This window comes from Natrix helvetica (assembly GCF_964273705.1).
Source record: "Natrix helvetica genome assembly, chromosome: 2".
In the NCBI taxonomy this organism is placed as follows: domain Eukaryota; kingdom Metazoa; phylum Chordata; class Lepidosauria; order Squamata; family Natricidae; genus Natrix; species Natrix helvetica.
This window is the reverse complement of record NC_138552.1, coordinates 197924209-197939589: the sequence shown is the minus strand read 5'-3', so window position 1 is coordinate 197939589 and position 15381 is coordinate 197924209. Positions and strand designations below refer to the sequence as shown.

Sequence of the window (15381 nt, the reverse complement as noted above, 5' to 3'; positions counted from 1 at the left end):
CGCGCAAGCACACAAGCAAAACGGTAGTAAAAAAAATGGAAACCCACCACTGCTGTGTATCTATTCTTAGGCAAATTGCTGTGGCAACCAAGATAAACAGAATTTTGCTGCCAAATGAAGCATTGCAACGATCAATAGGCAGTAAAGAAGATCCTATTATATAAAAAACCTAAAATATAACCTAAAACCTCCCCAAACCTGGCTTTTATCATTCCACCACTTTGACATTCTACCTTCTGAGCATAATCATTCCTTTCTGGCATCCCACCCTGGGATTGAAAAATCTAAGGTTTCTTGTATGAACTGTACGCACTTTATATATAACTAGACAACTGTATGCAATGAAATATATAATTAAGCAAGAAGATTACTTATAAACCTGATACAGTCTACTGATTTTTACCTGAAATAAACTTGCCCATGTTCTACAGCAATATGAAGAATGACCTGAAGTTGATGTGATTTACGGTATGTACAGTATCTCCGTCTCCATCACTATCCACATATCTACCTCTGTATCCATCTCTACTACTCCCCAAGTGCTCTTTTTATATATTATCCTTTTTCCACGTAGACTTTCATCTTTTTTACAGAAGGTAAATAAATCCAAAAACTTACTGATTTGTTGACAGTATATGAACTCCATAGTGGCATCAAGATGTCTTGACTATATGCGCTTATATATTTAGTCTGGTGAAGGAGGCAGTACTTCCTGTGTTGTAGAACCAGGGGTCTTCCGTAAGGCAAATTATGAGCTTCAGAGTTAGTTTCTGGAATGTAAACCATAATTGTGAAATTTCCAATTAACTGAATACAATTCTTTCCAAAAATTATTATGAATTGCTCATTCAAGATTTTTTTTTTTACATTTCAGTATATTGGAAAGAACAAAACAGTTGGGAATAACTGGAAAGCTGTCCTGTTTAAAACCTCACTTTGGGGTTTTTCCTGGCCTATGTGATACCAGAATGTTGATGACTTCTAACTCAATTTGTAGAGCCAAACTCTACATCTCCCACACCGCATTCAACACTAGTAGCATTTAAAGGAAAATTTTTGAACCACTGCCAACAAAACCTAACGAAGCTGTTCCTTGATTCAGAAGCAAAGCTCACTGCTCCCATTAGCAGCAGTGACATAATATAAGTGGGGGGAACCAAAGGGAGAAAAAAAAACACAATTTGAAGTGGTGGATATCTTGGATACAGTGCTAATACACTACACATAAAACTACTTGCATTTATTGCTTTATTTTACTGGTGGATCGTTGGAGCTATACAGAGCGATATGTCTCTTATGATTATACAACTCATAGAAATAATTATCCTGATTATGTTCAGGAAAATGTCAAAGGAAGAACGGAATTATCTTGTTTGGTGCAGCTTGTTACTCATTTCTGCAGAACACTCTGACCTTTAGCCATGCAGAGTTCAGCAAAATCACTGATAACTGCATGTCTCTAGAACAGTGTTTCTCAAACTTGGCGACTTTAAGTCCTGTGGACTTCAACTCCCAGAATCCCCCAGCCAGCTATGCTGGCTGGGGAATTCTGGGAGTTGAAGTCCACAGGACTTAAAGTCGCCAAGTTTGAGAAACACTGCTCTAGAAGAACACTCTATGGGTGTGCTTATCTGAGTGAGTCTGCAGCTTTTTTCCTCTGCTTTATATCTTCCTCTTCTCTAACTCAGTGTTTCCTCAAAGTGTGGTCCAAGGAGACCTGGGTGGGCACTACCAAGACCCTTTCAGATGTCTGAGAAATCAAAATTATTTGCAAAACATTCAAGATATTTACAAAAATGTGAAACAATGCGATTCTTATCATTGTTATGTTCTTAAGCAAATAGGTTTTTACAATTATTATTATTTTCTATTTGTTAAAAAATATTGTTTTTTAAAACATTCATGTTAATATCTAATGGATTTTAATATTGTTATTTTTTTAACATGATTCAATAAATAAATGTTCTACAAAAGCATCAAGTTTAATTTTTCACACAGTAAATATTCGTAAATATAACTCCTACAAACAAATAAGGGTTCCTCCTTCCTCAGTGAGGGAGATGAGCTGTTAAAAAGCCTGATAAATTAGTTAATTAGTGTAGTTTTCCAAAAAGAAAAAGTTCAAAAAATACTGCTCTACTTTATTCTCTTAAAAAAAAAAGGAAAAAAAAGGATTTCTCTTCCCAAATGGTGATGCCACAATAAGTCTAAAAACAACCCACTTAAAAAAACACTATACAAGAAGACCTTGACATACAACCACAATTGGTGATTGTGAAAGGAGTTACACCTAATTTTACAAACTTTTATGACTTTTTTTTGCCATGGTTAGTAATCAAATTGTTGTTAAGCAAATTTGGTTCCCACTATGGACTTTGTTTGTTGGACGCCAGCTCAGAAAGTCACAAATGGCAATCACATAATCCTGGGACACTGCAACTGTCATAAACACATGCCAGTTGCCAAGCACTTGAATTTTGATCACATGACTAATAGGATGAGGTGATAGTTGTAAAAGTAAGGAAACGGTTGCAAGTTACTTTTTTCAATACTATTGTAACTTCAAGTAATCACTAATCAAACAGTTATAAATCAAGGACTTACCTGCAGTTTCCCTGTGTATAGTAGAATTTACATTAACTTGGGTCTTGAATAACCTAGAGATTGTTCCGTATATAGCAGTGTTTTTCAAGCTTGGCAATTTTGTGGACTTCTGGGTGGCTGAGGAATTCTGAGAGTTGCAGTACTCATATCTTAAAGTTGCCACGTTTTTTAAATACTGGCAGATTGGATTTTCTGTATTCTAGTAACATAACTTTGGCTTCACTAGTAATATACTTTCATGCCCATCTAATTCACTGGTAATATGGTTTATGCCCATAGTGGAGTCTGTATAAGATACGTCTCTGATCCTGAGCATTCCAGTCTCCTAGGATTCTGATAGGAATCAGTGTCCTGGTGGATGCTAGAATATTCATCTTCAGAGCTTATGATCTGCATTTGTGTCTGTCTGTGTTAAATTTATAGATTGTAGCCTTATTTGTTAAATTGAATAATTAAATTTATACAGCTTTATTTGTTAAATTGAAAGATTACATTTATATACCATATTTTTCGGAGTGTAAGACGCACCTTTTTCCCTAAAAAAAGAGGGTGAAAATCTGGGTGCATCTTATACATTGAATACAGCATTTTTTGCCTCCTGAAACCCTGCCCCCTTCACCAAAATGGCCATGCATAGCTTTTAGGAGGCTTTCAGATAGCTCCTGGGGGCTGGGGAGGGCAGAAATGAGCAAAAAATGGGTATTTTTTTGCTGATTTTTGCTCCACCCTCACCCCCAGGAGCACTCTGAAAGCCTCCTGAAGGCTATTCATGACCTTTTCTTTTTTTTAAAAAATGGGCCCGTTTTCCTGAAAAACGGGCCGTTTTTGGGAGGTTTTGCAGAGTGCAAAAACTTTTTTTTAAATTTGCCTCTTCAAAACCTTGGTGCGTCTTATACTCTGGAAAATAAGGTAGCTTCATTTGTTAAATTGAAATTAACAAATTAATTAATTAATGAACAAATTAATTAATTAACAAATTAATTAATTATTACATTTAATATTTATATATTTTCTAATTTGATGTAACAAATTTATATATTTGTTAAATTTATAAGTATGAATAAAATCTCGTCTGAAAGAGCTAAATTTCTAGATTGGTGCCAGAACCTGGGAAACCTTTCACTAATTAGAAGTGGGTTTGTGCCAGACTTACTTGCTTGATCATTGAGATTCAACCTTTGATTCACTGTTGCCAAATCTGTTATCTGCAAATACACAAATATGGCAAAAGTCAAAAGAAAGGTCAAGCATAGATACACAGTTTAGATTAAAAAAAACCTACTGAACAGAAAGCACCATAAACTTACTGAGCTACATTGGCATCCTGAAACATCTGGATTGGGAACAGGGCCAAAAGAGCACGAAATAGGAGAAGACTGTTCTTTTGCTGGGGAGGGTTTGTAGAAAGGATTTTTCAGGAGGTGATTCAAGCTTCCATGTGTCCCATTGTTTGGAAAAGGTTTAAGTTTCAGGAGATCTGTGAAAGAAAAAAAATGCAATTATTCCAGTGCGGATCAAAGTCTTCAAGGTTCTGAAATTTGAAGTTTGGACTGGGAAAAAAGAATTACAAAAATATGAGCTCTGAAATCTCAAATGGAGAAGTGTCACATAAGCGTTTGACTGTGTTACTCACAACAATTCTGGAATTAGGCCAGTGATGGCTAACCTTTTTGTTGTTGGGTGCCAAAAATGCAAGGGTGCGCATGCAATAGCACATGTGTGTGCCGGCACCCATAATGCAAAGCGCACCCCCACCCCATGCGCATCACACTATTCGCCTCCAAGCCTCCAAGTTTGGTATTTCCTCCGGGGAGCCAGGGGAGGCCGTTTTCACCTTTCCCAGATTCCAGGAAAGCCTCCGGAGCCTGGGGAGGGCAGAAAACAGGCCCAACAGGCCAATCAGAAGTTGGGAAATGTTCCGTTTCCAGCTTCCGGAGGGCCTTCAGGGGGTGGGGGAAGCTGTTTTCGCCCGGCCCAGGCTCCAGGAAAACCTCCAGAGCCTGGGGAGGGCAGAAGTTCAGAAACAGCTCACGTACCGGCAGATATGGCTCCGTGTGCCACATATGGCATGCGTGCCCTAGGTTCGCCATCACGGATATAGGCTATGTTTGAAGACTGTTACACTTCTCACAAACTGAACAAAGCAAGTTGAAAGGCCTCTTCAAGTTTTTCTTAATAATTTGCAAGATGCTATGACTCAATACAACTTCATGTATTATACTTTTGTGGTAGAACTACTTTTCGAAACGAGGAGGCATGCTTAATGATAGTTCTAGTTACAGAGACACTGCTCTCTTTAAAAAAAAATCCTGTAAGGATCCAGCTAAGAATAATATTTCCAAAAGTGCTTAAGTGGCCTGTTGATACTCTCAACAGGCCCAGAATGGAGCATGCCCAAAAGTTACATATTCCATCGGCTGATGAAAAAGCAAGAAAATATTTTAAGTAACCCTTTAATATCGCATTCTCTAGTTTCCTACCCCTACATGGTCAAGAGTTAACTCCATGGGCTCCAGTGGATCACAGGGGCTGCATTGGCTCTGGACTACTGCTGGTTTTTTTTTTTTTCAATTTTAAAAGTTTGGTTTGATTTAATGCCTTGGATGTATTATGACTACTCCATTCTATATGTGGTTTAAGTCTACATAGTCTGAGGGACCTAGCTTTCTTTCTTTACTAGAGGCCATTCTCTTTTGGGTAATTCTCTTCCAGGAACTCAATTCTGCATATAATGTAGGTGTATTGTTATGTTCCATGTATTTCAGTAGTCACCAATTGGTGGTCTGTTGACCACTGGTGATCCACGAGAAAATTTTGGTGGACTGTGGAAAAATTATTTGCATTTTTTTATATTGTACTAAATCAGGGGTCCTCAAACTACAGCCCCTGGGCTGGATACGTGTAGTGAACGTTTGTGTTGCTGCAGAGAGTCTCTCCATTCGGGGTCTTTCTGTGTGGGGCAGAGGGGGGGGAGAAATTCCGACTTGGGGTCTGCTTCAGCCCCCTGGTGCGGGGCTTTGGGCGAAGGTTAGAGGGAAGCGCCACTGGTGGCGAAGAGCTGGAGAGTCTTGTTACAGTGGGAATGCATCGTGGCCTGGAAGTGGCTGATCATCTCAGCCCAATGAGCCTCCAGGTGCTGGTTACCTGGCCTTGCACTCCCGCTGGTCTTCTCTCTGCTTGGAAAGCCTATGCTTATAGTCCTCAGTAAGGTGCCTCCTTCTTGGTCAGATTCAATTTGAATTGAGCCAGATGTTTTGCCAACTGTTTCTCATAGTGGTTGCTTAGCTCCAACAACTGCTTCCAGTTGGGGCCCTAAGGAGCCCGAGTGGGCAGGCGAGGAGCGGCTGGGAGAGGGGGGGCAAGTAGATCCCAGCAGGGTGGGATTTAAAATTATTAATTTAGGTGTGAAAGGTTGGTGACCCCTGATGTATCTAATGTCAAAGAGAGAAAGAGACTGATGGGGAGGATTCATAATGGCAAAAAAAAAAAAAGGCAACAGTAAGGTACCGGATTATAGGTCTGGTTACAGGAAAGGAAATAATACACACAACAGCTTTGACAACAACCATGCTTCAGGGTATGGTTTGAAATGGTCTGCATATGCAGAAGGTATGGAAATTTATTCCTACCCAAGGTTGACTTCTTAAACTGGGCAGACACATTCCATCAAGAACTCTTTATATTAAAAACCTGATCCTTTTCATTACATATGAGGTAGGCTCAAGAAAGTGGTAGTAATCTATCCTGATTTCCAAACATAGAAGATGGAATTGTGAATTATAACTTTTGAAAAATGTATTTTGTTGTTTGTGATTCAGCAATGTAGCTACCTTATTACACTTAATACATAATAAACTCATACACCTATACCAGGGGTGTCCAAACTTGGGAACTTTAAGACTTGTGGACTTCAACTCCCAGAATTCCCCAGCCAGCCATGCTGGCTGGGGAATTCTGGGAGTTGAAGTCCACAAGTCTTAAAGTTCCCAAGTTTGGACACCCCTGACCTATACAAATATACATATATAAATATAAATATATACAAATATAAATGTACACCACCCACCCAATATTGTGTGTAATATAAATTATATTATTTATGGTAGTATGTTTTCTATAATCTATATTTCTTTTTTCAGTTAATTAATTCCATTTTGAATTTTTTTAAAAAAAATATCAGTTATAAATTAGATAAAGTCTACTTGAAACTCACCACACATTAAGTTATAAACTTCAATGTTTTCAAAAGGCGTCACTTCCGTTTTTTCCTTAAAGCCTGGCCCATGTGCTAAAAAGATAGCCTGAACAACAACAGAAAATAGATTTACTAAATAGCTTCCAGTTTTTGTTTTCCATAAATAAAGTCAATGTTAATGTATTTTTAAAAAAAATTCAAGATATAAATACTGTTAATTTCAGATAGTTGGCTTGCGAATTTAAAGCTTTCAACTAGTTAAAAATTCAATTTATTCCTACTCCTTTACTATAGAGGACACTCAACACAACTCACAATTTGCTTGTGCATCTACATAGGACACTGTGATCTGTATTGTAAACCTTGCAATAGTTACATTGTCTTAGCATTGAGCCTTTGCTTGGGACATGAGGAAATGCTTCAGCTATTTTTCTGCTGAATGTTTCAACAGTGTTAATGGGATTACATTCAATAGAAATACTGTCTTAAGAGCAAGGAAATTACCTCTATTCAATCTGAGGCATGGGCATGTGGCAAAAGCAGGCAAGTTCAGAGAACCCACTACTGATATCTATTTCCATTACTGTCTAGATATTTTCTTACCCTCAACTTAGACATATACATATACATGTTGGCTGCTATGGCCGTAAACTATCACATTCAAGATGACGAGCAGTTAGTGTGAAAAACAAAGTTCTCAAGAATAGGTGGACTTTCATGGAGAACTGTAATCATATCTGATTCAGTTGGTCATGGTGTCATTCACACACTTTAATTTCCTCTTAATTTACTCTTCCAATCACCCAGAATAACTGTTTCTGAGAACTAGGCAATCCTTTTGAACAAATCCAATGTGACATAGAAATAAAAACAAAAGAGAAACAGATCTCTTACCTCCATACTTTTAAATTCATTGTCATAGCCATGGTTACCACCCTTACAACGATTGTAAGTTTTATACCTAAATACACATATGCATAGAATGAATATATAGCAGTCAATTAGAAATACTACATTTTCCAATTTAGAGTTGTGTCAAAAGAAGGCTTTTTTTTTCAATCAATGCAATGAAAATGTTTTCTTCACCAATGATTGGCCGTTGTCATCGCTTCAAAGCAGTTGTTACTATTTATGAACTATATCTTCAGTAATATCCCATGAATGGGATTTATCTGATCTCGGTGAATAAAATTGTCTCTAGAGCACTGTGGTATCACACATTTACTGCAAGATGCCTGGTTGGTTAGGATTCTTTCAAGCACACACACAAAAATTAGTGGTGTTAATGCATCAGCTGATGGAAAAACAAATGGAATATTTTTTATAGAATAAAAAGGTAAAAGGCAAAGGTTCCCCTCGCATATATGTGCTAGTCATTCCTGACTCTAGAGGCAGTCCTCATTTCCGTTTCAAAGCCAAAGAGCCACAGCCATCCGAAGATGTCCCCGTGGTCATGTGGCCGGCACGACTAAACGCCAAAGGCACACGAAATGCTGTTACCAAAGGCGGTTCCTATTTTTCTACTTGCATTTTTTACATGCTTTCAAACTGCTAGGTGGGCAGAAGCTGGGCAAGTAACAAGAGCTCACTCTCTTACGCGGCGCTAGGGATTCGAACTGCCGAACTGCCGACCTTTCTGATCGACAAGCTCAGCATCTTAGCCATTGAGCCACCATGTCCCTTTTTCTAAAATAGTTCACTTCATATCATGCTTCTTTACACTTACACCACTGTGCTACCCAGGTACACATATATTGGCATGTAACATATATACATGCCATTCCTTGAGAAAAGAATTAGTCTTACACCAGGGTGCATCTAAGAAACATATTTAACAGATAAAGGATAAAAAGAGTCCAAAAGCTCTTAACTCTCATATGTTGCCTCAAGTTAAAATATTTTAGAGGTGAGTCTTTTCCTCTTTGGCACTGAGGAGACTTATCCTGATATTTTGACTAACTGCATTTCCCTGAAAATATAGGTTACTCATTGAGCAATTTCTATTTGAACGCCCTAAACATCTTTCTTGGATTACAATCTAGAAAATAAAGGAACTTCCAGATAATACTTTAATGTTCTGCGACCCCACCCCCAATTCCAGACACCGTTGATCATTTATTAATGTCATTTTAAGGCTGAGTAATGAGCAGATTTTCAACTTGGTAATTTTATTTTTGGAAGGCTTTAAAAAGAGCTGGTCTTTTCTGTGGTTCCAAAATGAAGCTTCCGAACTGCCCTGACAGTTCAATGACAAGATGTGACATGTGCCCAAATATGTTAAGGAAGTCTGTGCACAAAAAGAGTCAGTCTTAATCACTTTCTTGCCCAGTTCAATCGTAATTAGGATGGCTTTGGAAAGGGATCCCAAAAGTGCTTTTTTTTTCAAGAGGCAGCTGGACTTTCTGGTTTTTCTTGGAAGTTGTTTCAATTCTCATCCAAGAAACTTCTTCAGCTCTAGCCGAAGAAGAAAGCACCTTTGGGATAACCATGTCCTGGATGACTGAGAATCTTCATCGATATTTAGAGAGGGATGTTTCCCTAGTGTGAATAGTAAGAGAGAAGTAGGACTATCTCCTCCACCCTCTTTTCCTAGGTCACATATTCTTTGCACTAATTCTGATTATTGATGGAAAATTAAGTCTCAGTGTTTTTGTGATTGATTGTATGTCTGAATCAGTGGTTAGGCTGAACTGTTAATGGTTTGGCGCCCTGGGTCGCTGTAACCGGCAGTGACGCAGGTCTGCCACACTCCAGAACCGGTTTTCCAGGTGGCGCCGTAGGTGCTCTCATTTTGTTTTTTGGTTCTCCGCATGAGCACAACAATTTTAATTGCACAGCACATGCACGCACAGGAGCAAACCGGCAGTAATGCCAGCCAGAATACACCTCTGGTCTGAATATGGTGTCTAATTTCTTGATCCTACACATAAATTCCAATATGGAGCTCTTAACGTGGTCTTCCAACTCCAAACAGATTTCTACCTCTTCTTTTGAAGACATTCTATAAGCAAACAATATAGGATAGGAACTTGTTCAACTACCATATTTTTCGGCGTATAAGACGCACCAGAGTATAAGACGCACCAAGGTTTTGAAGAGGGAAAGGTAGAGAAATACAGTAGGGAGGTAGGGAGAGAGAGAGTAGGTAGGTGGATAAAGTGAGAGAGAGGGAGAGAGAAATAGAGAGAGAGAGAGAGAGAGAGTAGGTAGATAGAGGGATAGAGAGAGAGAGAGAAATACAGCAGATAGGGAGAGAGAGAGAGTAGGTAGGTAGGTAGGTAGAGGGATAGAGAGAGAGAAATAGAGAGAGAGAAAGAAATACAGTAGATAGGTAGGGAGAGAGAAAGACTAGCTAGGGAGGTAGGGACTAGGGAGGTAGTGAGGGAGGTATATAAAGGGAGAGAGAGAGAGACAGACACACACAGAGAGAGAAATAGAGAGAGACAGAGATAAATATAGTAGATAGATAGGGAGAGAGAGAGTGTGTAGGTAGGTAGCAGGGATGGGTTCCTGCCGGTTCTAACCTCTTCTATAGAAGACATTCCAACAAATCTACAGTGCTGTTTAGAACCGGTTCCAGCTCCCTCCCCGCCCGCCCGTCTGCACATCATCAAGATGAAGAGCGAGAGGAAGAATTCTGGGAGTTGAAGTCCACAAGTCTTAAAGCTGTCAAGTTTGAACACCCCTGGGGGGTTTTTTCTAAAGGATTAGGGGTGCAAGGGTCTTGTAACTTGACAGCTTTAAGACCTGCGTGCTTCAAATGCCAGAATTTCTGAGCCAACATTTTGGTTGCTAAGCAAGAGCATTGTTAAGTGAGTTTCACCACATTTTACAAGTTGGCCATGCCCACCCAGTCACATGGCTGGCAAGCCACTCCCACCCGGTCACATGGCCGGCAAGCCACTCCAACAAAGCAGGCCACATCTACAGAAGAGGTTGTAAAAAATTTTGAAACCCACCACTGGTAGGTAGGTAGGTAGGTAGAGGGAAAGAGAGAGAGAGAGAGAGAAATACAGTAGATAAGTAGGTGTTTCTGCTGGCATAGCACTTGATCAATGTAATTCTCATCAACCAGTTAAAGAGCTTTCCAAAAGGATTTTAAAAAAGTTTTTGCACTCTGCAAACCTCCCCAAAACGGCCTGCTTTTCATGAAAACAGACCCGTTTCTTTTTTTAAAAAAAGGCATAAATAGACTTGTGGGGGGCTTGCAGAGTGCTCCTGGGAGGGAGGGGGGCAAAAATGAGCAAAAAATGAGTCCATTTTCTGTCAAAGAAATTGCATGTATAGCCTTATAGAGGCTTATAGTGTGCTACTGGGGGCTAAGGGGGCAAAAACCGGCCCATTTTTTGCTCATTTCTGCCCTCCCCAGCCCCCAGGAGATCTCTGAAAGCGCCCATAAGGCTATGCATGGCCATTTTGGTGAAGGGGGCGGGGCATCGGGAGGCAAAAAATGCTGTATTCGGTGTATAAGACGCACCCAGATTTTCAGCCTCTTTTTTGAGGAAAAAAGGTGTGTCTTATACTCCGAAAAATACGGTATATGGACACAGGTGGAGATGTGCATGATTTTTAAAAATCTAAATCACTTTTGGGTGTAGATGTAGGCAGTGGTGCTGTCAGTACTGCACTAAGGGGCAGTATGCGAAAGAGGTGTACCAATCTCAGCAGGACTTGTTGATTATCCTTGGAAGCAAATGAAATAATGGGCCTGAAATACAGGTAGTCCTTGACTTACAACAGTTCACTTAGTGATAATTCGAAGTTACAATGGCACTAAAAAAAAGTAACTTATGAGCATTTTTCACACTTACAACCATTGCAGCACCCCAGGGTCACATGATTTACATTCGGATGCTTGACAACTGACTCATATTTATGACGGATGCAGTGCCCCAGGGTCATGTGATCCCCATTTGCAACCTTCTCACAAGCAAAGTCAAAAAGGAAACCAGATCCACTTAACAACTGTGTTACTTATTTAGCAATTACGGTGATTCACTTAACAAATGTGGCAAGAAAAGTCGTAAAATGAAGCAAAACTCACTTAACAAATTTATCATGTAACACCATAAATGTTGGGCTCAATTGTGATTGTAAGTTGAGGACTACCTATAATGACCAGCATTTCTAAATTCTAAATGCAACACTAGCAGAGGAATCAATGCCAGGGAGATAGTCATGTTTGGTAATTCAGATGGAAGGCAGGGCTGCTTTAAAGTTGAACTGATAAACTCTGATTCAAAATTGTGCTTTGGGAAAAGAAATCATGGACAATCTATGATAATTATATGCTATATAGGTTTTATGATGATATTTCCTTTGGGAATGCAATTGCCAAACATCCCAATACGATTTGAACCATGCAGCTGAAGGGAATTCTCTAATCAAGATGAAAGGGAGATATGTAAGCTATCATTATTTTAATAGAAAGTGACATAATAAAGAAGAATGTGGACTTTATAGAGGTGGGATTCCTGCAACAGACACAAAAAATAAGGCCAAATGTCTTTTTAAAAAATGTCAAGCCTGCACAGGGATTACAAGAACAAAGTAAAATTCTGACAAAGGAACAGACAGATTAGCCTTCCATGTTTTGATCTATTCTGTTTAGATCAGTTTTATTGACAGTTTTAGGTGACAAGTTTTATTTTTCAGGTGCTATTGAATGCCCTACTTTAAATGTTGCCTCACTTTAAATTATTTTGTAATTTGTTCCAAAGGTAGTTATAACAGCCTTTTGGATATATTAAAGACTTATCAAGATTTCAGTATTAAATAATGCCACACCATGAATTGTTTTCTCTAATTTCTTTTGGAATTTTTTTTCCTACACCAAGCGACAAATCCTGTCTGGAACATCTGGTTTCATCTCCAGCAACAAACTCCAGAAATAAATCACAGGTACTCTGTTTCCTGAAAATAAGACCTCCCCGGATAATAAGCCCAATCAGGCTTTGGAGTGCATGTGCTAAAATAAGCCCTCCCCGAAAATAAGCCCTCCTTGAAAATATTGCAACACAGCAGTAGCCATGAGGTGACCATGCTCGCCACCTCCTGCATCTCAATAATAATAAGACCTCCCCGAAAATAAGGCCAAGTGCTTATTTCGGCGGTCAAAAGAAAATAAGACCCTGTCTTATTATCAGGGAAACATGGTATAACATTAAGAGGTTGCCAATAACCATGGTGGATGGGGGATAACAGGCACTAAGCTTCAAAAATCTGAAATATACAAGGTTGGTATACAGGGAAGAAGAGATACTTTTCTGAGATTTATCTAATAAATCTCTTGCATTATGAAACTTTGACACATGTTATTTATGTAGCAATCACATAGTTGTGTGATCTAATTCACTTTTTCTTTTGATCTACTAAGCAATAAAAGGAATCTAGTGCCTCAGTTTTTTTGGAAAATAATAGGGTGTTATAATAATTCTTCTGAATTGGCTGGAACTAATGCAAAATTACTCAACAAGAAAAGTATATGTATTTCCTTGCAGATTTTTCATATTATGAATTATCACTTTTTCCACTTATTTGGGAAATGTACACTTTATAACTACTCCTATAACAGTTTACAGAGAAATTAAAATAACAACAACAACAACCCTGTAAAGTAATAAACTAAAAATAACAAAGTAAAATTAATTAGCACAATTTAAAAAAAAAACCTAGGTTGAATGCAAAGAGGGTCTCTTAATGCCAAACTGACCAAAGACAGGACTTAAAGCAAGGAAAAAATTCCATATGAAAACTGTGTAAACCCAAAGGATCCTTAGGAATGCAGTCTTATATTAGTTGCTGATTTACAACTTTCAGCATCGCTGAGTATTAGACTTTGTTATCAGTGCCACAGAGCGTTGTTTTCCATCTCTGCTTTATCTAATTTCCACCTGCCTACTCCTGGCCATCAGATGAATTCAGGAAGTACAAAGTTCAAAAGCTTGAGACTGTAACTTCACCTATAATCCTTCTTCCTATAGTGACAACAAGCTATAGGAAGAGCATGGTGTTGGTTTTAATATTAATTATTCTGATCCTAAAATTTACTATTAACAAAGACAAGGCCCTGGTGGGATTACCTTCTCAAACATTTAGAATTTGCAGCATACAGCAGAGGACTGGGATAAGGAAGTCACTGAGGAGAAGTCAGTCGTTTTTCTATAAAGGTAGTCCTCAACTTACAACAGTTTATTTACTGACCATTCGAAATTACAATGTCACTAAAATAATTGACTTATAACCGTTTTTCACACTTACAACCACTGCAGCATCCCTATGGTGAAATATCAAAATTCAGATGTTTGGAAACTGATTCATATTTATGACGGTTACAGTATCCAAGGCCATGTGATCCCTTTTTGCGACCTTCCAACCAGCAATGTTAATAGGGAAGCCAGATTCACTAAACAACCATGTTACTAAGTTAACAACTGCAGTGATTCCCTTAACAACTGTGACAAGAAAGGTTGTAAAATGGGGCAAAACTCCCTTAACAGCCCTCTCGCTTAGCAACAGAAATGTTGGGCTCGATTGTGGTCGTAAGTCAAGGACTACCTATGTTTTGTCTCTTCTCACAAGAGGAACCAGTCTTGCAATTGTTTTCTAACTCAGAAGATAAGCCTTCTGCGGACACGTTATCATTTCAGCCTAATATAAGTCTGTCATAAATCTTTCATAATTCAGATCTACAGAGCACTTCCAGGCCAGCCGAACCTGGTCATAATACAGGTTATGATTTCTAAATAAAGCTTCATCTGGCTTTAGAATATTGCTGAGACAAGATCCCTCTATTATCCTGAGAGAGAAGAAGTACAATCACCCAAAGAAGTGTTTTTCTCTCTTCATTTGTCTTGACCTTGTCTATCCTTACCTGTTATGCCTGATAAGTTTCATGCAGTCATTGAGGGCAACATATTCATCCTCATTTGGAATCAAGTAGATAATAAAATAAAACTTCTACATTTATAAGTCAATGTACATTTTAAAAATAACATTTTGTTGTCTTCCTACCGTACATCTAAAACTGGCCTCATTTTATCATTCAATGAAAAGCTAAGCAATGTCTACATTTTGGTCTCTATACAATACCTCACAGCCATCCACTGTTGATCAATCATAAGATTAACTTTGTCGATACGAACGTTGTTGGCATAATGTAGTCTCTTTGGAAGGTCTTTGCTCAAGTAAGCTTTAAAGTGTTGTTTTGGCTTTTGGCACTGAAAATGTCAAAGTGAAAATGATAAGTTTTGCAGTATCAGAGAATTAAAAAATAAAATAAGAAAAAAAAAACCATGTTTTCAATGCAAATATCGCTAGGTTGTCCATCTTACTTTCTTTGCAAAAGGACCTTTTGTAAATTCTCCAAAAGAATCTCTAGAAACAAGAATCCAATTGATAAAGGAATGCTAGATTACTTTTTATTATGCGTTACAGTGAAACCAATGGGTGGATGAAATGCTCCATAAACCCAGTTAATTACTTCAATAGGGCTCTCTCTGTGTTGTGTGTGTGTTGTATGTCTGTATGTATGTCTGCCAATCTATCAGTAGTCCTCAAATTAGAACCATAAGGGAATCTGC

The 15381-nt window shown here is 38.5% G+C and overlaps 1 protein-coding gene across 1 annotated transcript in view; it reads right to left on the bottom strand.

The window, feature by feature from the left end:
- ENPP3 (ectonucleotide pyrophosphatase/phosphodiesterase 3) overlaps positions 1 to 15381 on the bottom strand; it is a 74477-nt gene that overhangs the window by 16876 nt on the left and 42220 nt on the right. Inside the window, exons 14-19 of the mRNA XM_081942857.1 lie at positions 14891 to 15018; positions 7694 to 7760; positions 6818 to 6905; positions 3912 to 4081; positions 3758 to 3809; positions 619 to 770 (exon numbers count right to left, since the gene is read on the bottom strand). Coding sequence (XP_081798983.1) covers positions 619 to 770; positions 3758 to 3809; positions 3912 to 4081; positions 6818 to 6905; positions 7694 to 7760; positions 14891 to 15018 — 657 coding nt within the window. The remainder of the gene's footprint in view (positions 1 to 618; positions 771 to 3757; positions 3810 to 3911; positions 4082 to 6817; positions 6906 to 7693; positions 7761 to 14890; positions 15019 to 15381) is intronic.